At 42.2% G+C, this 25532-nt stretch overlaps 1 protein-coding gene across 3 annotated transcripts in view; it reads left to right on the top strand.

The window, feature by feature from the left end:
- slc23a2 (solute carrier family 23 member 2) overlaps positions 1-25532 on the top strand; it is a 65458-nt gene that overhangs the window by 21794 nt on the left and 18132 nt on the right. For 2 of the 3 annotated variants that reach the window (XM_051669060.1, XM_051669059.1), the window contains 5 exons: positions 13069-13131; positions 15112-15362; positions 20145-20240; positions 21610-21726; positions 23481-23638. In XM_051669060.1, coding sequence (XP_051525020.1) covers positions 13119-13131; positions 15112-15362; positions 20145-20240; positions 21610-21726; positions 23481-23638 — 635 coding nt within the window. In that variant the 5' untranslated portion in view covers positions 13069-13118. The remainder of the gene's footprint in view (positions 1-13068; positions 13132-15111; positions 15363-20144; positions 20241-21609; positions 21727-23480; positions 23639-25532) is intronic. The other variant, XM_051669061.1, reaches the window with a different exon arrangement.

Below are 25532 nucleotides of genomic sequence, written 5' to 3' on the forward strand. Positions count from 1 at the left end.
TTGCTATTAGAATGCATACGAGAAGGGATGTTGTGATAATGCTGCTTGAGTATTTTAATCATTCATGGAAATCCCACATGAACATCCCAAGCACTTCAGTTATTGCTTAATGTCTGTCCGAAGTAGCACTGAGTGCCTGCTGAAAAATGGAAGGAAGTGTGTGCAGTTTCAACTCACCTGCGGCTCTTTCCCTGGGTGATGTCGTCATAAATTATTAATCATATATCAATTTGATTAATGGCATTAAGATGTAACAGCATCTTAATGCCATTAATCAAAGCGCATTGTTGACGCTCGTGATAGATTACAGCCACGCAAGGAAACAGGAAGAATTTGCGTGCGCGTTGTAAATAAACCCTAACGCGCATTATTGACTTATATTACCAGTATACAGCTCTCGTGTCGAGCGATGTCTGCAAACAATGCCTGTTTTGTAAACGTCTTTTGACCATCGCTGTTGTAATTGACTGCAAAAAGAAAATGTTCCCAGAAAGGAGAAACGCATGGGGCTTCTATCAGCGTTCGTTTTCTCCACTTGCCATTTTCAACTACACACAGTGATTGCAGAACAGTGATGTCATCAAGATGACCCACCTGAAACACAGGTGGAGCATATCCATTTACAGATTCATTCAGGTGCATTAGCGGAGCTTGTAACTGTGCCTGTCTGTTTGACGCTTTGTTTTATTGACCAAAACTTGTGCTCCAGATACGTCATTAAACGTGAGGTGAACCAACCGTGGTGCCAGTGCTTCCCGAACCGTGGGTGGTGAACCGTACGGTTCGGTTTTTTACCGAGAACTGTTACGCCCCAAATGGTATTCATATAGCGAAGTACCATGGTATTTTTTTCATTACCGTGAAGCACCGTGTAAGTATAATTGTATATATATATATATAGTAATCATATATCAAGAAATTTGGCCTCTGATGATATATCCTGTAATTCTGTTTCTGCTGTATTTCTGTATTGTATAGATGAATATACAATACAGAATGTGCAAATGAAATTATGTTTAAATGGGTATGGGTTTGTAGAGGTAGTAAGATAAATATGAAAAATAAAATGTAAAAATAGAGACTTTAAATGTTGAACACATGGGTTTGTATAAGTAGCATGTCTAAATATGAATTTACATGTATTTGTTTTTTTGTTTTATTTCGTGCACATACCAGTACATATTGCACCATACTGTATACTTGTATACTGTATTGCACTAAACTGTAATGTACTGTACCATGGCTTTTATAAACATAATGTGAATAAGTCTTTTATATGCTTTGTCTGTGACGGTATGCTCTGTGCATCTGCGGTTGAAAAAAATATGAAGTAGCTTAAATGTAGCAAGCTACTTTTGGTGTATAGCTTGTAGTGTAACTTGCTACTTTCTCTGAAGTGTAGCTTTTAGCTTAGCTTAACAAAATTTTCTGTTGAGTAGTTTGTCACATAGCTTGCTACATGTTTTGAGTAGCTTGCCCAACACTGCATAAGGGGTATAAACATTAGCTGTCTGGACGTTTTTTCCTATAAAAATCTGTGGTCTTATTTTGTAGCTTTGTTAAATGTCACAAATCGCTTAAAATTCCCTCTTCTGGTGTAATAAAGCTGTTATGAGTTTGTTGGTTTAGTCTTGCTCCAGTAATAATTGTTTCTCAGCAAGTTTAGGATCTGGGGGTTTAAGGTTTCTATTTTGAAGTTCAAGATTGGTATTATAAACACACCTCACCTCAGTTAACTAAATATTTTTTGTGGCTCAGAGTTTTGCCTCCTCCCCAGGCTGACTGTAGTTCTTCCAAGATCTTTGTGTGTGCTTTGAGGATGTCGGTAGTCTGACAGTTTTTTGTTGTTTGCTGTTTAGACCACCACAGTGTAATCTAATGCATCTTCTTCTGCAAATCTGAAATCTGGAGTAAATCTGCTTAGACAGATTACAAAGCTTGATGCCCCATAAACCTGTAAAATTCGGTTTACTTTGGAAACTTAATACACTGTCTGAGATGCGTGCACACACACAACACACACACACACACACACACACACACACACACACACACACATACAAACACTCTGCCTCTCATTTGATGCATTGTATAATGATAAGGATGGTAGACTACTAATCTAATATCCATCATCCGTTTTTTGTTTTTAGCTTTAATATTTTTAGCGGCGATGCTTTAAAGTTAAATTTGGAGTTTTAGTGTGCTGGTGTAACTTTTAGATTGTGCTCTAAATTCCTTTTAAATTTAAAGTGTCTAAATATATATAAATGTGCTTATCCATTTATCGCATAAGTGGCTAATCAGTTTTTGGTCAATATAATGTCATGATTACTTGCGTAACCTCCGTTCCCTGATGGAGGGAACGAGACGTTGTGTCGATGTAGTGACACTAGGGGTCACTCTTGGGAGCCCGAGACACCTCTGGTCTTTGATAAAAGGCCAATGAATATTGGCGAGTGGTATTTGCATGCCACTCCCCCGAACATACGGGTATAAAAGGAGCTGGTATGCAACCACTCTTTCAGGTTTTATGCTGAGGAGCCGATATAAGGTCTGGCCATTTCAGCGGGTAGTTCAGCATTGTGGCAGGAGGGACACAACGTCTAGTTCCCTCCATCAGGGAACAGAGGTCACGCAAGTAACCATGATGTTCCCTATCTGTCACTCACTCAACGTTGTGTCGATGTAGTGACACTAGGGGTCCCTATACAAAACGCTGCAACTGGCTGAACTGTGTTACGTGAACTGGCGGTGTGTGATGGGCAGACAACTGTGTGCCTCGTAGCCAGCGCACCAGGCCAACACGTAACCTCCCCCAACATAGTTATGAGTGTCGAACGGCCCTTTGGGGACAAGTCGACTACCCAAAAGATAGAGACAGGCTAGCCCAGTCGTGGCCTCTTTTACCTTCTTTTTTCCACTCCCTAAAAAAAAAGGGGGATTATCTGACTGGGCCGACCAGGTCTAGTCAGGGGGTGTCCCTCCCAAGGGGAGGACACCACGGAGACCACACCTCACCCAGAGAGAGGGGGGATATTTAAGTAGAAAATACATCACATGGTCTTGCCGATCATGTGGAGAAGTCTCATGGTAGGTCCTACCCAACGGGGGAGGAGTTTCTACAAACATGGAGACTGTGGCAGAGGGGGCTCTGCCCAAGGAAGATGCAGTTTGCCAAAAGGGAAATGAATTAGTGGAAGATATACATCGCATGGGGTTGCCTACAGGGAATCGCCACATGCGGAGCACCTACCCCAGAACAGGGCTTTTAGTTAGCACGTGTACTGGGCCGGCAGCGAGTCTCTCCGAATACTCGACTGCCACAGGGCTCGGAGGAAGTCAACCAGGGAACATAGTTTGTGAACACTACTGGGAGTTAATGGCGCATGTCTTCAGCTCAGTGGAGGTGAAAGGCACTATATGCAAGCAATACACCCGGCCGGCTATCCCGGGCTTATCCGCTTGTATTGCATGCCACTACCCAGGATGAAACTGGTTCCACCCGTAGGTTGTAGAACTTTGCAAAGGTGTTGGGTGTTGCCCAGCCCGCTGCTCTGCAAATGTTTGTTAGAGGATCACCCCTGGCCAGGGCCAAGGAGGCCGTTACACCCCTGGTAGAATGGGCTCATAACCCTACCGGGGGCGGCACGGCCTGGGCGTGATATGGCATAGCTATGGTGTCAATGAGCCAGTGGGCTATCCTCTGCTTGGAGACAGCGCTTCCTTTCCGCTGTGCACCAAAGAAGACAAAGAGCTGCTCTGAGATCCTAAAGCTCTGCGTGCGATCCAAATAGATGCGTAAAGCACGCACCAAACACAGCAACGACAGGGCTGGGTCTGCCTCCTCCTGGGGCAGCGCTCACAGGTTCACCACCTGGTCCCTAAAAGGTCGTGGGAGCCTTGGGCATATAGCCCAGTCGGGGTCTCAAGATCACGTGAGAGTAGCCCGGACCGAACTCCAGGCACGTTTCGCTGACAGAGAACGCTTGCAGGTCTCTTACCCTCTTGATGGAAGTGAGCGCAGTCAGGAGGGCAGTCTTCAAGGAGAGTGCCTTAAGCTCAGCTGTAGACCCTGAAGAAATACAGAGAGGTCCCATGAGGGAACGAGGCACGGTCTGGAGGGGTTCAGCCTCCTGGCACCCCTCAGGAACCTGATGATCAGGTCGTGCTTACCTAAGGACTTACCGTCCACTGTGTCATGGTGTGCTGCTATAGCAGCTACGTACACCTTCAAGGTGGAAGGGAACAGCCGCCCTTCCAACCTCTCCTGCAGGAAGGAAAGCACCGATCCGATTGCGCATCTCTGGGGGTCTTCCCGTCGGGAAGACGGCACTTAAAGGCATACAGGCGCCACTTAGAGGGGGCCCTAGCCTGAGTGATCGTGTCTACCACCGTGGGTGGTAGACCGCTTAGGTCTTCCACACCTCATCCAGGGGCCAGACATGGAGATTCCAGCGGTCTGGTCGCGGATGCCAGATGGTGCCCCGTCCCTGAGAAATAAGGTCCTTCCTCAGAGGAATTCGCCAGGGGAGGGGCTGTCGCGAGGAGCGTGAGGTCCGAGAACCACGTCTGTGTGGGCCAGTAGGGTGCTACCAGGACGACCTGCTCCTTGTCCTCCCTGACCTTGCACAGTGTCTGTGCAAGTGGGCTCACTGGGGGAAACGCATATTTGCACAGTCCAGGGGGCCAGCTGTGTGCCAGCACATCTATACCGAGAGATGCCTCGATCAGGGCGTACCAGAGCGGGCAGTGGGAGGATTCTTGCCATGACAGCGCGTCTGCTGCAGTGTTGAGGTCGCCTGGGATGTGAGTGGCTCGCAGCGACTTGAGGTGCTGCTGACTCCAGAGGTGGAGACGGCGGGCGAGTTGTGACATACAACGAGAGCGCAGACCACCTTGGCGGTTGACATATGCTACCGTTGCCGTGTTGTTTGTCCGAACTAACACGTGCTTGCCCTGGATCAACGGCCGGAACCTCCGCAGGGTGAGAAAAATTGCCAGAAACTCAAGGCAGTTGATGTGCCAACGCAGGCTTGGGCCCGTCCACAAGGCGGCGGCTGCGTGCCCATTGCAAACAGCACCACAGCCCGTCTTAGAGGCATCTGTCATGACCACGACACGCCTGGAGACCTGCTCTAGAGGAACGCCTGCCCATAGAAACATGAGGTCAGTCCAAGGGCTGAAGAGGCAGTGGCAGACCGGCGTCATGACCACGCGATGTGTCCCGTGGTGCCATGCCATCTCGGGACTCGAGTCTGAAGCGGTCTCATATGCATCAACCCGAGCAGAGTGGCCTCTGCTGAGGATGCCATATGCCCCAGGAGCCTCTGAAAAAATTTCAGTGGAACTGCTGTTTTCTGTTTGAACGCCTTCAAACAGGTCAGCACCGACTGTGCCTGCTCGTTCATGAGGCGCACCGTCAACGAGACTGTGTCCAACTCCAAACCGAGAAAAGAGATGCTCTGAACCGGGAGGAGCTTGCTCTTTTCCCAGTTGACCCGAAGCCCTAGTTGGCTGAGGTGCGAGAGCACCAGGTCCCTGTGTGCACACAACACATCCCGAGAGTGAGCTAGGATTAGCCAACCGTCGGGATAGTTGAGGATGCGAATGCCCACTTCCCTTAGCGGGGCAAGGTCTGCCTCTGCGACCTTCGTGAAGATGCGAGGGAACAAGAACAGACCGAAAGGGAGGACCTTGTACTGATATGCCTGACCCTCGAATGCAAACCGCAGGAAGGGTGTGCGTCGAGGTAGAATCGAGACGTGGAAGTACACGTCCTTCAGGTCTACCGCCGCGAACCAATCTTGATGCCGGACACGCTAGAGTGCATCTTTGCATCAGCATCTAGGACGGGAGTCTGTGTAAAGCCCGGTTCAGTACTCACAGGTCCAAGATTGGCCGCAACCCACCGCCTTTTTTCGGTACAATGAAGTAGGGGCTGTAAAACCACCCCCAGCTGACAATCTCGTCAGACGTACCGGCGGGTGGGGCCTCACGGTGGGGTGGAGCCTGAGGTGCCACACCATGATGTGGATGTGCTGAGTTCAGGGACATCGAAGTACTTACCTGGCTTCTTGTGACCACACCTGGAACAGCCTGGGACGGGGGAGGAAGAGGCCTGTCCTCGTGACCTGTGGAGACTGTCACATTGGGGGCAATTTGTGCCACAGCTGGGTGCTCAGGGGCGGGGAGACCGCTGCTGGAGCTCCAAACCTGCCAAATGATGACAGCCGTGCACACCGGATATGTGACCCAGGGAACAAGGAAACCACTCTTGCTGAACTCTTGGGTACTGCAGCCACTTGGGCATGCATCACAATTAAATTCAAAGGTAACAAAAGATTCTCCTCCCGGCCCTCGACCGGGGGATGGAGTGGTCTGCCTACTAGCTTCAGTGCAGCAGGTTTCGTCATCCCTGGGTCGCCCGTCTCAGGGGCACTTCGAAGCCTTTTGCGGGTTCTTGGCGGCCACGAGATGGGTGGCGTCTGCTTCCTGCGGTGGGGGTGCGGGATCTTGAGCCGCGCTGGGGCAGGATGTGCTGGATAACCTCCGTCTGCTGCTTCACCGCTGAGAACTGTTGGGCAAAGTCCTCGGTGTCACCGGACAGGCCAACTTGGGAAATGGGGGCAGCAAGGAACCGTGCCTTGTCGGCCTCTCCCATCTCGACCAGGTTGAGCCAAAGGTGGCGCTCCTGGACCACCAAGGTGGACATCGCCTGCCCGAGAGACCGCGCCGTGACCTTCGTCGCCCGGAGAGCGAGGTCGGTCACGGGGCACAGCTCCTGCATCAATCCCGGGGCGAAACTACCCTCGTGCAGTTCCTTTAGCGCCTTGGCGGACTTGCAGGAGAGCATGTCCATGGCAACGATGTGGTCGCAGTAGGGCGGAGGCGGCTTATCCAGCGGCACCGTAGGCCTTGGCCATCAGAGACGACATAAACCTACAGGCCTTGGATGGGAGCTTTGGGCGCCCACGCCAGGTGGCGGCGCTCTGCGGGCATAGGTGCACCGCAAGCACCTTTATCCACTGGAGGGATTGCCGAATAGCCCTTGGCCACCCCACCATCGAGGGTAGTGAGGGCGGGGAAGCTGAAAGATCTGGACCGGGCTGTAAAAAGTGCCTCCCACGACCTTGTCAACTCTTCATGCACTTCCGGGAAGAAAGGAACGGGGGCGGGGCGTGGCTTTGAACAGCGCCTCATCCGGAAGCCTGATCGGGGCAGACAAGCGAGCTGGGGAATACCCGGTGTAGATGGTCCCATTGGGGTTCCCAAATCGCCCCCAGTGCTAGCCGCGCTGGCCTCATACCCGTGGGTAGAAGGACTGAGGCCGGGAGCCTCTGAGGTGGCTTGTTTTCTTACGAAGGTAAGCCGCGACCACATCGTTGCCATGGACATGTTCTCGCAATGAGTACATGACCCATCCACGAACGCTGTCTCCGTGTGAGCAGTGCCCAGACACGAAAGACAGTGATCGTGACCGTCAGAAGGCGAGAGATAACGACCGCAACCAGTAATAACACACAAAGGAAAGGCATCTTTAAAAGACGCCTCTTTAAAAAGACGTTCCGTGTGTGCCGCTCTTTTAGAGAAATATACTCTTTTAGAGAAATATGCTCTTTTATTTCTGCCAAAGCGCCCAGGGGCATTCTCTGCAGTGCACCAGTGCAGAGGAGGGAGAAGCCGCTGAAATGCCCATCAGATCCAGCAGATGTGAATGAAAAGTCGTGGGAATTCAGCTCAGTGAGCATGACCGTTCGGCTCCGAAGAGAAAATCTGAATGAGTGGTTGCATACCAGCTCCTTTTATACCCGTATGTTCGGGGGAGTGGCATGCAAATACCACTCGCCAATTTTCATTGGCCTTTTATCAAAGACCAGAAGTGTCTCGGGCTCCCAAGAGTGACACCTAGTGTCACTACATCGACACAACGTCGAGTGAGTGACAGATAGGGAACCCTAAACCAGCCAAAACAGGGCATCCTTAGACATTCTACTAATGTCAGAAGTTTACATACACTTAGGTTGAAATCATTAAAACAAATTTTTTAACCACTCCACAGGTTTAATATTAGCAAACTGTAGCTTTGGCAAGTGGTTTAGGACACCTACTTTGCACATGACACAAGTACAGCCAGATTGTTTCACATTTAATTGACTATATCACAATTCCAGTGGGTCAGAAGTTTACGTACACTAAGTTAACTGTGCCTTTAATAGCGCTCTACGGACACAATGAAGCTCGAGTCACCATTGGCTAGTACATTTTTTATTTTACTCATCAGACTTTTTACATGGAATGCATGAACAATGCAACTGGAAAAAATTTTTTTTTAAACAAAACATACTTTATCTGTCTGAATTATTCTTTATGGTTGCATATGGATTTAATCTACCATTTCTTAGCAAATGGCTTTCTCTTGCCACTTGACTTCAGCTATCTCTCCACAGCTGATGATGGGTCATACTGCTTAAGCTCTGGGCCTTCTGTTGAAATGAGGATCAGGTCTGAAAGGCATGAGGATGTGAGACATCTGATTTTATTCTCTTTTGGGCACTGAAGGTTGGCAGAGCTGATTGGCAGAATAAGAAGAATCTGAACAAGATGAAGAATGTTTTGCATCTCATCTCTGTAGGGTTGCTTCAGCAGCAGTGTCTGGTACAGGTCCAGGTCATTTTTTTTCTGCAGCAGAATTAGTGCTTCATCTGAGTGAAACTCAATTCCACTTTTGCGATATAATATGCTGTATTCATTTTCACAGAAAGCTCACATCTCTCTGCCCTGTCATTCTTTTTATTTTGAGTTTGAAAACCTTTTGCGATCGCAGATTCCTCAGGGTGTTTGCTTGAAACCATCACACTATCACGGCATGCTGCATGTCGTTTGCTGTTTGAGTGTGCTGTGAGATTTTCACGTTTGAAACTGCATGACCCTGATACAAAGTCTGTTTTACTGGCTAAGCTAGGTTTTCTACTGCAGTACCTGCATATCATCACATCTTCCTCCTCATCATACAAAAGCCAATCAAAGTCCGACAGCCAATGAGTCTGGAACTTTTGCTTTTCCATGACATTTTTGATTCAGAATGCACAATCTTTTCCACCACATTTGACGTGCTTGGCTGGGGTTCACCGTCTTCTGTCTGCATGGAACTGGACTCTTTAATTTTCATTGTGCTTGAAAAAAATAAAATAAAAAAATAGAGCGTTTTCTGCTCAGACTGGAATTTTCGCTTTTTTGCATCCATCTTTGTAAAAGCAGACAAATGCACGGGTGTTTGCATGCGTGACGAGTGCCATAAAAAGGACGTCATCCAGCAAGTGTTATACTTTTATATTATGTTAATTGTTAAATATTTTAATTACATTTATTGTTACATTGTTACAATTATATTGTTACTATTTATATTAATACAGTTAAAAGGATAACACTCACTGGGCAGGGGTTTGCACAGCATGTTGCATCAAACGAACATTTTTAGTCATTTACCGAATTTAAAACATTAACGGATAATTAAAAACAACAACAAAAACCACAGCACAATAAAGAAAGAAAACCATTTAGATCTAGCGTGTCAATTCTCTTTACATGGCATGTGTAAGCCTCTGTCTTTCTCTCACTTTGAGTGCACGTATGTGAGTGAAAGCGAAGAGGACACTCTCAGCCAAGCTATGGTGCATATAACGGACTGAGCAGGCATTGAAATTATATCTGCGCTAAACTTATTCTTTGCCTCTAACTCAATCACAGGCGAGTGAAATCGGACAATTTACTAGCCATTGGCTAATTAAATAAATTTTTTTGTCGCCTAACTTGAAATTTGGTCGCATATGCGAGTGATTTGCATTGTAGAGGGATGCTTTAAGCATCTTGGAATATTCCAGAAAATGATGTCAAGCCTTTAGACAATTAGCCAATTAGCTTCTGATTAGAGGTGTACTGAATTGGAGGTGTACCTGTGGATGTATTTTAAGGCCTACCTCTTTGCTTGAAATCATGGGAAAATCAAAAGAAATGAGCCAAGACCTCAGAAAAAATGTGGACCTCCACAATTCTGGTTTATCCTTGAGAGCAATTTCCAAATGCCTGAAGGTACCACATTCATCTGTACAAACAATAGTATGCAAGTATAAACACCACTGGACCACACAGCCATCATACCACTCAGGAAGGAGATGCATTCTGTCTCCTGGAGATGAATGTAATTTGGTGCGAAAAGTGGAAATCAATCACAGAACAACACCGAAGGATATTGTGAAAATGCTGGAGGAAACAGGTAGACAAGTATCTATATCCACAGTAAAACAACTCCTATATCGACATGACCTGAAAGGCTGCTCAGCAAGGAAGAAGCCACTGCTCCAAAACTGCTAAAAACAAAGGCAGACTACAGTTTGCAAGTGCACATGGGGACAAAGATCTTGCTTTCTGGAGAAATATCCTCTGGTCTAATGAAACAAATATTGAACTGTTTGGTTATAATGACCATCGATTTGTTTGGAGGAAAAAGGGTGAGGCTTGCAAGCTGAAGAACACCATCACAACTGTGAAGCATAGGGGTGGCAGCATCATGTTGTGTGGGTGCTTTGCTTCAGGAGGGACTGGTGCACTTCACAAAATAGATGGCATCATGAGGAAGGAAAATTATGTGGATATATTGAAGCAACATCTCAAGACATCAGCCAGAAAGCTTGGTCGCAAATAGGTCTTCCAAATGGACAATGACCCCAAGCATACCTTCAAAGTTGTGGCAAAATGGCTTATGGACAACAAAGACAAGGTATTGGAGTGGCCATCACAAAGCCCTGACCTCAATCAGATAGAAAATCTGTGGGCAGAACTGAAAAAGTGTGTGCTAGCAAGGAGGCCTACAAACCTGACTCAGTTACACCAGTTCTGTCTGGAGGAATGGGCCAAATTCCAGTAACTTATTGTGAGAAGCTTGTGGAAGGCTACCCAAAACGTTTGACCCAAGTTAAACAATTTAAAGGCAATGCTACCAAATACTATGTATGTAAGTGTATGTAAACTTCTGACCCACTGGGAATGTGATGAAAGAAATAAAAGCTGAAATAAATCATTCTCTCTACTATTCTGACATTTCACATTCTTAAAATAAAGTAGTGATCCTAACTGACCTAAGACAGGGAATGTTTTCTACGATTAAATGTCAGGAATTGTGAAAAACCGAGTTTAAATGTATTTGGCCAAGGTGTATGTAAACTTCTGTCTTCAACTGTATATGGTTATAAATCTCTCAGTTGCACATACTATATGTTTATAAACATAGTTTATAATGTCGGTTCACAAACCTACTCAAATTACAAAAACAACTAACTCCTCTTGGATATTGCCTGCGTCAGAAAACTTGAAAATGCTGCCTTAGGAGGCTGTATATAGAGTTAGGATGAAAATAAGGTGCTTTTAAAAATGTTCTGAGGGCAGTTTCCAGTAAGTACCATTAATTCAAAACTGCTGTTGTTTAAGCCGTTAACTGATTAGGCAGCAAGGCAGCTGCCTACGTTTACGGATGCAGCCCTTTTCTTTTCCACTCCAAAATTCCTCTGTGGGACATGGAAATCTAAGCTGATCTGGTATAATATTATTTTATTGATTTTTTTGTACAGCATATCAAATCTAGTGCATCTGACCGGATTTCATTCCGTCAAGTGTGAAGTGAGATTTCCAACAGTGTGTGATAGCAGTAGGCCTCTCTGTGGATGGATCCCTGTTGCTGTATGTTTTTGAACTTTCTATCCATGATCATGTTACACTAACACATGCTAAGCCTGATGGGGCCATGGCTAACAGGGAAGTAAAGCTCAGAGTTGATATGAACTGACAGCTCTTTTTCTCTCTCTACATGCCTCAGTACATTACAGACACACATATGCATGCAGACAATGTACAGCCAAAAATCTCTGCTTGATGGAGATTTTTCCAAATGATCACACATGAAAATCGACATGTTGCTTCCGAAAGTTCAAGTACCCTGAAATCAACCCCATACCACCAAATTACAGACAAATGCCACACCTCATCAGGCATTGTTGCATCACTGCAACTGTGGTCACATTATCATCAAGCACAACTGGTGCCGTGATACATGAGCAACCTCTGAGACACGGATTCTGGTCCCATGGGAACCAGGAAGTAATTATGTCCAAATGTGAGTTTGGTTTGCAGGTTGCATTTTTTGCTCTAAAATTATATTTTTACTCCACTGACACTTAGGCATGGGGTTTGGGTTAGGGAGTAGGGTTAATAAAATATGCATTCCTGTAGACTGTAATAGCACATCATTTACAACTGAAAACAACTCACTTTTGGCACCACTCTTCTGACTTTGACCAAAAACAATGTGTTCCTTCTCGCATCTTATGATAAAGCTAATTATTTTGTTTAATCTTCCTTAAAGCTCAAGAACTATATGGCATTAAAGATGAAGTGTGTAATTAATGTACCGCTAGTTACACCAATGTTTTGATGTCAAAACGTAAACAGGCATGCGCACAACACTTGCACACATTAGATAAGCTACTAAAATACCTGTAAAGCTGTACATGCAACACAAAATTGGGGTATGGGCAGAACTCTATGTATGCTGATCGGTTAATGCTTATAGCATTTATGACCATATGCCGAGAAAGGAAAGCTGTTTAAGGCCTTTACGTGACCTTACACGTTGTCTGCTTATTTAGCATAATTGGTGCATGCAAACATGCTCATTGTTTTATGTCGGACCCAGTCAGGCAGATTGCATTTCCGTTTGGTGCCACTAGTGTTGCAGAGTTTACGTACTTCATGTTTAACAACATTTGAATTTCATTGCGATTTATTTCAATGAGGTATTAGGCATGAATTTGCCCATAAAACACTTTCTGATCAATATTTTTATTAAATATAGAGAAAATGAAAATTTTATGACTCGTGATTGAATATTGCCAGCTAATTAACTCCTGTCTTGTCTGTTTGTCTTTTTTTTTCTCCCTTATTCCTTTGCCTCTTATTTCCTCTTGCCTTCCATCATTCTCTCTTTCCCATCCTCCCTCTATCCCTCTTTTCTCCCAGTTTAACCCCTCCAAAACAGATGCTTCTGGCCGCCCCGATTGGTGGGAGTGATGTGTGAACTAGGTACTCATTTCCTCACTGTCCCCTGCTGTTTTGTCCTCAGAAGCTTGATTTCAACATTAAAATCAATACACTTAAATAAGCACAGATATCCCCTATCAGCTCAGTACTGCTATCCGCTCAATATACTTTCTGCACAGTAACTTCACATTCTGATTAAGAAGACCTCTAAGGCAGTATCCACAGGCACAGAGATAGTAAATGTGGGATATATTTTCTCACAATTGGTCATATTGTTGATACAAAGTTGTATAGTGTACCCAAAAAGTACAGTAATTGGACATTTTGCCACATTGTTTTTGCATTATATAACAAAATATCTAACCATGTGGAATTTATTTTTAAAGAAGTATAGCACTTTTCAAGCAAAACATAAAAAAGGTTGCTATGTTATAAATGTAAAAGGTTGCTGTATGTTATACAGTAAGTGGAACATGTCCATAGTTAATGTGATAAACTACACCTGTGCTTACCTTGCTAAGGACACCTGTGTGAACACGAGGTGAACTGACTTTTAACTGTTGGTTAAAATAATTTAAAAAATGACTCAGTAAAGTGCATTTAGTTCTGAGAAAAGATCTGGCATTATTTGTTTGCAGATGCCACTTGGTTTAATATTGAATCAATTGAATGAGGAAACTACCACAAGCTATTTCCAAGTAATGTAGCAGTTGGCTCATGTGGTGGTCTGATTCCAGGATTTTGTGAACATAGACAGCTCATAGATACCAGGCAGATGTGATTTGTGCAGGAGTTCAAGGGTGCAGTGAGCACCTGTGCGATAGGGTGAGGGACGCAACTGTTGGTGTTGCGTACAAGTCTAATCAGCATCATTAATAGGGAAGAGTGCTGACCCAAGGCCACAAGAAAAGTAAACAGTACATGACGGTTACCAAAAATAAACAATATCCTCTGATAAAGCATACTGTCCTTCCCCAATCACTCTCTCTCTCTCTCTTTCTCTCTCTCTCTCTCTCTGCCTCTCTTTCATTTGTTTTCCATCCTACCCGACTCAATCTTGTCCATTCTTAATCCCCCCCCCACCCAAAAAAAAAACTTCTTTAATCCTCTTTTACATATCTTGTGCCCATAACTCTTTTGATAACACTGAAATTATTATTACTGTTCTTCAGATTGATCTAAAAGATACCTTCACCCAAAAGCAATATCTGTTAAAATGTTCCTTGATTACAGAGCCACACTTGCCGTGTTCTCATCCATCAAGGAGGGGGATGTTAATTCCTGTTTAGTGTATACAGATGTATAAATAGTAATTTGAGTTTGTTTTAAGGTTCCATTTTTATTGCTTAATTCATTTGTCAGTTAATTTTGCCTGACAAAATGTTTTGGTTCTGTCAGTACAACCTTCTTTGTCTCCTTAAATGTGAAATGCGTCATTGCAAAGTATGAAGTACTCACATAGAGCTAGTGGTCCACCTGTATCTTGAAAGCAGGATTAAATTATATCTAATGGCATAAATGATACCAATCATTTAAAAAAATTGCTGAAAGTATATGAACGTTAAAAACATTTGTTGTAAAAATTTACACAGAAATATTTAAAAAGACCAAATGTGCATTATTCGTTGACAAGGCTGTCAGTAAACTGTGAGGGTGCAAGCCAGTTCAGCTATCAGCCAATGCTGATAATCATTAAATAGGCAAATGCAGGCAGATTAATCAGCCTGGCCAATGTATTTCTCAGTTAAAATCATTTAAATGTACATTTATTCGCTTTATTAATGCTTTTATCCAAAGCTATTAACTGTACAATTTTTATTGTGTGTTCCCTGCGGATCAAACCAAGGCTGTGGCATTACTAGAACCATGCTCTGCCAGATGAGATGTTTAGCACTACAGTATATAAATTATATTTATAAAAATATTATAATACTATATTATTGCTTTGTTGTAGGCCTGAGAGACTTGTAGTGAATGAACCATGTAACTGAAGCTGTAACATTGCTCTGTTTTTCACCTCAGATGTCCGGGCCAGCCAATCAGTAGACCGTGAGAGTGTGCTGACAGTCAGAGCTGCAGTGTTTCTACCAGAGAGAGAGAGAAAGTGGAGGACAGGAGCACAGGCAGAGGAAGAGGAGGGAGAAGAGGGAGAGGAGCAGAGGGGAGGAATGGGCATTGGTAAAAACACCACCTCCAAATCCATGGACTCCACCACTGAGCTTGGCAAATATGAGGAGGAGAACAAACACAGTGCACACTTCTACCCCATCCCAGTGAGTCTGTGTGGGTTATTTTTTCCCTACATTAGGGACCAACCAATGGTCTCCTCGAGGAAAACAGCTTCATAAACAAACTAATCAATATCTTAAAGGGGTCATGCCATACTCTTTTTTTTATTATTTTATTGTCTTCCCTGAGATCCACTGATAATGTTAGTAAAGTTATGCCCACTGTTATGATTGGTTAACATCTAAAGCTCCTCAAATACAGTCATATTTGAAACTGAATTGGAAGAGAATGAACAAGCTTCACAACATTATAAAACTAAATTTCAGGGTTTACACATAACGCACATCCAACACATTGTATCCAAATATATTAAACTGTTCACTCAAGCACATCAGCACCATAAACTATCATACAGTCATGACATTTGAAATATTCATGAATGAAACTGTTTATTCACAGTTTTGTGATCTGATCCAATAGTGTTTTTCAACTACCCCATCCTTCAATAACAGTTCCTTTGCAAAGCTTGAATCATATTATGGGCCCTATTTTAAGAGCGCTAGCATTAAGTGCAGTGCTATGCCATAAGTCATAAGTGCAAAGTCAGTGGGCATGGCAATTAAATTTAGGTGTTTTCGTGCAAACATGCGCTAAGTTTAGGCGCAAGTAGGTTTTGGTGAAATCGCATGCGCAACGTGCAAATTGTCTGGATTAATTGCAATTTAATTCTGAGATTTTCTCTGGTTATTATTCCACCATCTGCATCCTAGTATATACAGTAGTTCATTCCCTCAAGCACCAGCTATGTAAACAAAGACAGCACATTCTTAAGAAGTTGGTAGTGTAAATGGACTGCATGCAACGAATTAGAAGAATTTAAAATTACGTTCTTTTGTGCATTAAAATGCATCCTTGATGATTGTCGAGCATATTTCTATGATAGTGACACGCTCCTTTTATATGGAAAATGTGATTCTCCTCAGAATTTGGATGTAGGCTCCATTAAATTACAGAGAATGTAAGTATTATTAATCATTTTCATCTACTGACACACAAATCATGACTAGTATTACTAGTATATGACTAGTAATCGCAAATTGCGAATAGAATTAGCGCTCTTACAAAAATTGCATAAGATATTGCGCACAGTCATTGCGCGTAGCGCTGCGCCATGTGCACACATGAAAATAGAGCCCTGAGACTGGTTCACAAGCAATTCACGCTGATATGAGCTAAATAAAACATACAATCCATGCTGAAAAACGCTGAAGACACATCCACAAGACGCACATACATAGTACACAGCAAAGTGACGCACACACAAACAATCTCGCATGCACTGAGGCGCACATCACTGGAAATGCATCAAAACGGTCAAAGACATCTATCTAGTGCATGTTTACATACACCAACAATTAAAAATAGCACTGATGGGCACAAGAATACGTCCAGGACACGTTTGTGTTTAAAACAGCTAGCAGCTGAATGAAACAGAATGGAGTCTCCTTTTTGAGTTGTAACTTGACACCGCATCTTTTAAAAGCAGCACAAGATACATGACAACAGTCAAAGACGTTTGTCTAGTGCTTGTTTATGTACAAATATAATTAAAAATAGTCCAAATGAGTTCCCTTTGGTGTTCAGAAATAGTTAGTTGGCCACAGTAGGCCTGACTGTCCCTTTAGTGCTCCTTGGTCTGTCCTGCTCTCTGTTTAGATCTGAGCACCAGTGGGCGGGGCCAAGTGTGTGATGATGTAAAGTAGGCGTTGATGTTGTTGCTGTAGAGGCGATCATGAATTAATGAGCCCCGTAGTGACGTAGGGAAGTCACAGAAGTAGAGAATGAGGCGCTTTTGCAGCTTAGTTTCAATAAATGCTTTTATTGTATTGGGGATTAAGTTTTGAGTTCTGAAATTTACAGTATGTTTTTATAATAGAATGGCTTCTTATATGTCAAAATATCAAGGAAAATTTGATTCCTCATGAAATGACCCCTTTAATGAAAATGTGAAAATGGTTTAGGGGTAGGATTAGGGGATAGAATATATACTTGGCTTATTGGTTGCATAGTAGGACTAAAAAAGGGACCCACTTTATATTAGGTGGCCTTAACTACTATGTACTTAACCATTTGATACAATGTACTTATTATGTACATACATGTTGTTAATTAAATGTGTAGTTACACTAATTTTACCTTACCCCAAAACATAACTCTAACCCCTAATCCTAACCCTACCTTTACTCCTAAACCTACCCCTTACCTCAACCTCAGTAGCAGCAAATGTAGGACATTTGCAGAACAACATATAGTTACACAGTAAATACATAGTCTTGTATGTATTTAATGTTAGTACATAGTAGTTAAGGCCACCTAATATAAAGTGTGACCCTAAAAAAGTAAGATATCATCATTTTGCAAATTTTGGTACCTGGCCTGGATGACCATGAGCCGCATTTCAGTACAGTTTGACAGTTTAGTCAGTATGAAGTGAAGCATAGAATTGTTTTTTTTTTTTTTTTAAGATTCATTTGTCAAGACAAGGGCACTTAAGAATCTATTTGTATATTCATGTATAAAATCCTTTTGCTAGGCCAATCCCTACCATGATAGAAAACATGTGTGTGTGTGTTTGTGTAATAATATGGTAAGAAAACAGCGCATTCAAGCCTGTTGTTACAGTCACTCTGCAAGACTGCGTGCGTGTGTGTCCACAGCATGTGTGCATGGTCACATGTACGTAAAGGCAGCACAGCGTGGTATGCAAACTACTACTTTAAATATGTGGAATTCAAAGGCTGGCTTTCCAGAATTGTTTATATATTCATATATAGTTAACCACCAAGAATGAAAAGCAATATATTTGTGTTTAGTATAAAAATCTTTTACAACTTCTGAAGATGCGCACAATCAAATCTAATTACTGGTGTACAGTTTGTGGTTGTAAGCTTTATCCACATTACATGCAAGACCTAACCTCGTGCTTTTTGTAATGTTACCACCCATGGAAATGTTATATCAAAAGCAAAACAACTAAAGATCAGAACAGCATGAAATGACCCACTGCTGCTCTTGCTGCTGTGTTTATGTGTTGTTGTCAAGTCTGCACAATTCCAAAATGTATTTAAATTAATTACATGAAGCACTAATTAATTAATGACATATATCAATTATCATAAATGAAAATATTATAAAGACATTACTTTATTGTGGCTGATAATTAAGTTATTGAATTGACATTACAAAAAGTGGCTTTTAAGTCAAGATGTTCCTTGTTTTATTTCCATATTATTCAACATAAGCCTATCACTGGCCTACAGTCCACAGAAATCCAGTATGCAATCTGTCTGGTATAGATTATGGGGCTGTTCCCACAGAACGCATTTTTGTGTTACATCTGTAATGTTTGGTTGTAGTCTATAGCTAGTTTTAGTTTTAATTAATGTGTTAATTGATAGCCCTTATGCTTGAACATTTACAAGCATGTTAAGTGGCCCATGTTTCCATTTTTGTGTGTATGTGTCCACTTGCATGGCCATATGTGTTAGCACTACTATAATAGATAATCTTTTGTGTGCATATACATGGGTGTGCATTTGTATGTTTAGAGGCGGGGTTTTTTTATGTTTTTTGGGTTTTTTGTCCACAACATGACTATTTATCAGTCAGCCATCTGTGGTACACATAACATGTGTTTACTCCTGTAACCTTATCTGTTCACTCGTTAAAAAAGACAACCATGCAAGGACTGCGATACCACTATCTAGTTTATCTTAGTCATGACCAACACTCCCTTAAAGACAATTGCATAAGAAAAACTCTCTTATAACACGTGTATTATATCATTGTTTCAAATTGATGAGAAATTATTAGTGAAGCATGTTGTTTATATCTGCTACAGTCTTCAAAGCATAAAAAACAAAACAAAACCAAAAAAAACAGATTTTCGGTTCTTTACAGGTGAAGCGTGTTATTCTTTTCTATGTTAGATAAATAATACTACCGCCTATCCCAATTTTCTATGCAGAAACTACTAAAAGTAAACCATTAGTAAGTTGACTTCTAAAAAAGTGTGAACAACACTGGCTCTCTGCTTTCAAAACATTTCATTTTAGCAGTCCTACATGTCAGCTTCTGACTCAACCATTGGTGTGAGTTTTGGGCGGGCAACCCATTTGCCCAAGCAATGGAAGATGGGGAGCCTGGAAACATGTTTGGAGACAGTCATTATTTTTGCAGTTCTGTTAGAAACTACACACATCTTTAATTTAGACATTGTTATCCAGTAAATGTTTGCTGAGTCATATAATGATGTTTGGTCATGTTAAAAAGACCATTTCTGGTGCCAAAGGAATCTTCTGACTAGTATGATGTCATGAGAAACCACCAAAAACTCTAGTAAAAAATGAAAATCAAGAAATCTTTGTTTCAGTGAACTATGCCTTAAATTCCAAGTGTAATACCTTGTTTGCCTGGCCCCTACCCTGAAATTTTAAACAATGCCATAATGGAGTTCATTGGGCTGATATGTCTTGCCAGCATGGGGTTTTAATGTCACAAGGTCGAAAGGTAAAGCTATGCACTTGTCACTGAAACCCTATCATTTGAATCCGGCAAAGAGAACCAAGGCAGAGCTACAACACTTCCAGCGCGGTACCCAGCTGCATGTACCCAGCTGCATGTTGTTTGCTTTCTTACAAAGATGCCCACATCCAATTGTATCGGTATGTTTCTTAGTAACAGTAACAAAGCATACAGTGACTTTGTCCTTTTTTGATTTCTTGGTAAATGTGTGCTTTAACCGCATATGTTACTGTGTTTGACAGGTGGTTAACGGTGTTGTCCAGACCCCTGGAGATCAAGACGCAGAGGACACAGAGCTCATGGCCATTTATGCCAAAGACTGCCAGATGGAGGACAAAGTGAGTTTTTACTGGCGTCTTAAAGATCCCATTCGACCCTCTTTATACTCTACCTGTCTCTTGATCTGAGCATTTGCAGTGACCCCCTTTTCAATATTTCTCCCAGAAATTCAGCCTGCTAACTCACTGTACCACTCCAGCATCTGAAATGTCTATTGCCCACAGGATACAAACCCATTTAAGTGTTAAGCCCTGTGCTGTAATAGTTATAGTTAATAGTCATTATGACTCTGCACTTTTTCCCCATAGTGAGTTCATAGTTCGTATGTTAATGTAATCTTGTATAGAAGAGGTAAACTTACTTGGTTTGCTGTCCGTGTACTGGAGGGCTTGGAGCTCTTGACTCGACTCGAGTCCTGATTACCCCCCTGGACTTTACTTATTTAGATAAATGATGAATCTAGAGAATAAGTGCAGATGGGGTGGAGGAGGGATGTCAGGATAATTGTCACGGGAAGCAGGTAAACAGCGACTCAAGGTTTATACTCTGACTCGTGGGCTGTGATTTGTCAGATTAAAATTAACATGCTCCTAATGAACCTCTGTTAATTAACTCCATTACGGGAGAATTGTGAGGTCACAGCAACCACTGGAATTTCCTGTTTTTGCTTCAAAGACAACAATGCTGATGCAAGACATTTATTTCTCTTTAGACTCTGTCTTTCCATCTCTTGTTCTGGCTTTCCACTAATATACAGTATGTCAGTCAGTCATGTGAATTACTGGACTGGTAATCCAGACTTGCATTGTCTGGAAGACAATGGAAAACTCTATAGCCTTTTCTCAACAATGAAGATGACTGTATCAAGGGATTGCTTGAGGCTTATCTTGCTGCATCTCAAAATAAAATGTTACAACAGTTGACTACAAAAACACTCATACACACACACACAAGGCTTGCTAACAATGACTTTAAATGGTGTAGACAAAATGTTTGCCTTTGTTAGTACTTTCGAGATATACTTTACATAAACCAATTATTATTCTGTCTTTTCATTGTATTTTAATTATTTGAAACCTTAAAACACCAGCTTTTAATTATTGTAGAATTTTCCTATTACAGCAGATAACTGGGATCACTGTAACTGTATAATTATATAATTTGTCAGTTCTGAACATTAGATATGATTTTTCTAACCTAAATAGCTTCAGTTGATTTTAAATGTAAATTAATTTAGAGGCACTTATTTCCTGCTGATGCATTTTTAAATCCAGCAGTTTTGTTTGTGTGTTTATGTACTGTATGTGCATGCACTGGTGCTGTTTATAGTTTTCTGCTCTCATTTGAGCTTCTCTGGAATAGGAATTGTTTACCATAGGAACAGCCAAGAACTTGACTTCCATGTGTCTTGTGTTCCCTCTACTCCAGTGCTCCATATCAGAGACGGTGGACAGTGCAGACAGCATAGACACAAGGAGAATGGAAATGATATACACCATAGAGGACACGCCACCTTGGTACCTGTGTGTGTTCCTGGGTTTACAGGTACAAGCCAAGACTTTACAGTACAGCTGTGACTAGACTTTACAGCTGCAAATCTAGACTTCACAGCTGGGACTAGACTTTGCAGCTACGACTCTAGACTTTTACAGCTATGGCTTTAGACTTTAAAGCTGTGACTAGACTTTACATCTGTGACTATATTTTTACAGCTATGACTAGACTTTTACAGATGTGACTCTAGTCTTTTACAACTGTGACTCTAGACTTTACAGCCATGACTCTAGTCTTTTACAGCTATAACTCTAGACTTATACAGTTATGACACTAGACTTTACAGCTGTGACTCTAGACTTTAACAGATATGACTAGACTTTTACAGTTATGCCTCTAGACTGTACAGCAGTAACTCTAGATATTAAACTGCTGTGACTCAAGACTCTACAGCTATCGCTCAAGACTTAATATTCATGACTCTAGACTTTAAAGCTGTGACTCTAGACTTTACAGTTATGACTCTCGACTGGAGCTGAACACGCTCAAAACATTGACCCCACTTACCATTCTAAACAGCACTGTGGCAGCAGTGGAGACATTCAGGTTCCTGGGCACTACCATCTCACAGGACCTGAAGTGGGAGACCCACATTGACTCCACTGTGAAAAAGGCCCAGCAGAGGTTGTACTTCCTTCGGCAGCTGAGGAAGTTCAACCTGCCATAGCAACTGCTATGACTTTTGACTTTACAGCTGTGACTCTAGACATTACAGTTAAGACTATAGACTTTTACAGCTATGACTAGACTTTTACAGCTGTGAATTTAGACTTTACAGCTTTGACTCTACACTTTTGCAACTAAGACTCTAGACTTATACAGCTGTGACTCTAGACTTTACATACATGACTCTAGACTTTACAGCAGTGACCCTATATTGTTACAGCTATGACTCTAGATTTTACAGCTGTGACCCTAGTCTTTACTGCAATTACTACACACTTGCAACTAAGACTCTAGACATATACAGCTATGATTCTAGACATTACAGCTGCGATTCTAGACTTTACAGCTGTGAATGTAGACTTTACAGCTATGACTAGTTTTTACAGCTAAGGCTCTAGACTTATACATGACTCTAGACTTTACAGCGGTGACTACAATTTTTCAACTAAGACTCTAGACTTTTACAGCCATGACTCTACACTTTACAGCTGTGACTCTAGACTTTTACAGCTGTGATTCAAGAATATACAGCTGTGACTCTAGACTTAACAGCTGTAAAATTTGACTTTAAAGCTATGACTACACTTTTGCAACTAAGACTCTAGACTTATAAAGCTAAGACTTCAGAATTTACAGCTATGACTCTAGACTTATACATCTATGAATCTGGATTTTACCGCTGTGACTCTAGACTTTTACAGCTGTGAATCTGAAAATTACAGCAGTGACTCAAGACTTTACAGCTATATCTCAACAATTTACAGCTTTGACTCTAGACTTTACAGCAATAACATAATAACAACAACAATAACATTTTACAGGTTTGACTTAAGACCTTACAGCTTTGATTCTAGACTTTCCATTTGTGGCTCAAGAATTCATATTTTGTTAAATATGTGTGATACTGCGCAAAATCAGAATGTCAAAAGCTCTAGACCATTCACTCTAACAATGCATAATGGCACAATATATCAGAAACCTTTTATAAGATTTGATGTTCTCAATCTTACACAGGTAAGACCCTAAAGAGACATCAACCTTATTTTATTTTTTTCTCTTTTTCAACCTTTTCTCCTCAGCATTACCTTACCTGCTTCAGTGGGACTATCGCTGTGCCCTTCTTGCTGGCAGAGGCCATGTGTGTGGGTTATGACCAGTGGGCCACCAGTCAGCTGATTGGTACCATTTTCTTCTGTGTGGGAATCACCACCCTGCTGCAGACCACCCTCGGCTGTCGGTATGTGTGTGTGTGTGTGTGTGTGTGTGTGTGTGTTTGTGTGTGTGTGTGCGCGCATGTATGTGTGGGTGTGTTGAAAGAGTTCTTTCACCTGTTAAGTACGTTGGTTGCATCATAGCTACTGAAAAACGAATAAATGACAGAAATTATAACACTCCAATGACGATACCAGGATACATCAGACTTTTTACTTTCAAAAATGTAAAAAACGTACTGATATATTTGTGTTTTATCTGAACCTGTAACTGTCTAAAGTCCTTCTACTTGTGTGTTCATATTTATTGTACACACTACATGTTGTTTGTTAGTGTGACTGAGTTTGCAGGTGCTCATATTGTCTATTTTCAGTGTGTTACATCTGTCTTGGCCTATTAGCATACTGCTTCAGTTTTGAAAGTGCTGATTCTACTTCACCAGTGCTTAGGTCCGCAACACTATGAAAAAGCAGTAGTAAAGACAATGACATCTTCAACATTCTGCTCTTTCAGCACAGAGAAGAGAACAGTGGGGAATCTCAGTTGTCCTGTGGCTCATTGTCCCAGTGTTGTGCTTATGGGACATTTATTAGCAAAACTGTCTGATAAATATATAATGACTTCCTGCTTATGATACAAGAGCATTATTAGCACCATGCCGTTAAAGGAATAGTTCACCCAAAAATGAAAATTCTCTTATTATTCACTTACCATGATGCCATGCAGATGTTCATGAATTTCTTTCTTCATCAGAGCACAATTGAAGATTTTTAGAAGACAGAGCTCTGTCAGGTTCTTATAATGCAAGTAAACGGGTGCCAGCACTTTGACGGTCCAAAAGTCACATTTAGGCAGCATACAAGTAATCCACATGACTCCAGTCGATCAATGAATGTCTTCTGAAGCGCTTCGATAGGTTTCTGAAAAAAAACAAGTCTATATGTTGCATGGGGGCATGGTCATGTGTCTGTCTGCGGGAGAGGGAGAGTGGTAAGGCTCGTCACCTGGGTTGTAATTACCCTAACACCTGTCTCTCATTATAGTGATGGCGGAGGGAGACCTGATAAGGCACGCCAGAGGGGGAGAGGGAGCGACACGAGAGTGTGAAGAGTTTATGTTACTGAGAACCTGTTTGTGTGTATGTTGGTGACTAAGAGCCCTTTTTGTTTATATTCCTTGTGACTCTGATACAGTAATAAAAATGTAAAAAAAATTGACTGTTCGCCGTCTCCTGACTCCTCCATTGCCCACGAACTCAGAAACGATCACACGATAATTAAAACGTTTTTAACTTTAAATCGACGCTTCCGTCCAGGGCTCTGATGCTGTTTGAAATGGCCGAATTCTTGCGTGCCATTCATTCTTTTGTTGTAAACAAGTGTCGCTTTCGAATTCTCGTGTGAACTCGCCGACGTGCCTGCGTTACACGACAGCTACGTGATGCGTCAACTGCTGGCAGGAAGCGCTTTTTAAAAGTTAATAACGTTTTAATTATCGATTTATGTTTTACACAAACATATAGATTTACTTTCAGAAGACATTAATTGATCGACTGGAGTCGTGTGGATTACTTTTATGCTGCCTAAATGTGACTTTTGGACTGTCAAAGTGCTGGCACATGCTTACATGCATTGTAAGGACCTGACAGAGCTCTGTCTTCTTCTAAAAATCTTCATTTGTGTTCTGCTGAAGAAAGACAGTCATACACATCTGGGATGGCATCAGGGTAAGTGAATAATGAGAGAATTTTCATTTTTGGGTGAATTATTCCTTTAAAGATGCGTATTGAACTCTGCATCACTCTTGTTCATGAGTTGGGTGGGCAAGTTGGAGTAAGAACGAGATTAGTCATGAACACCATAACCTTCCAAGGAAAGTAAACTTGGAGAAACTGCAGTAATTAAAGGTGGTTGTTAAAG

The sequence above is a fragment of the Myxocyprinus asiaticus genome, chromosome 33 (genome assembly GCF_019703515.2).
Source record: "Myxocyprinus asiaticus isolate MX2 ecotype Aquarium Trade chromosome 33, UBuf_Myxa_2, whole genome shotgun sequence".
NCBI classification, from domain to species: Eukaryota; Metazoa; Chordata; class Actinopteri; order Cypriniformes; family Catostomidae; genus Myxocyprinus; species Myxocyprinus asiaticus.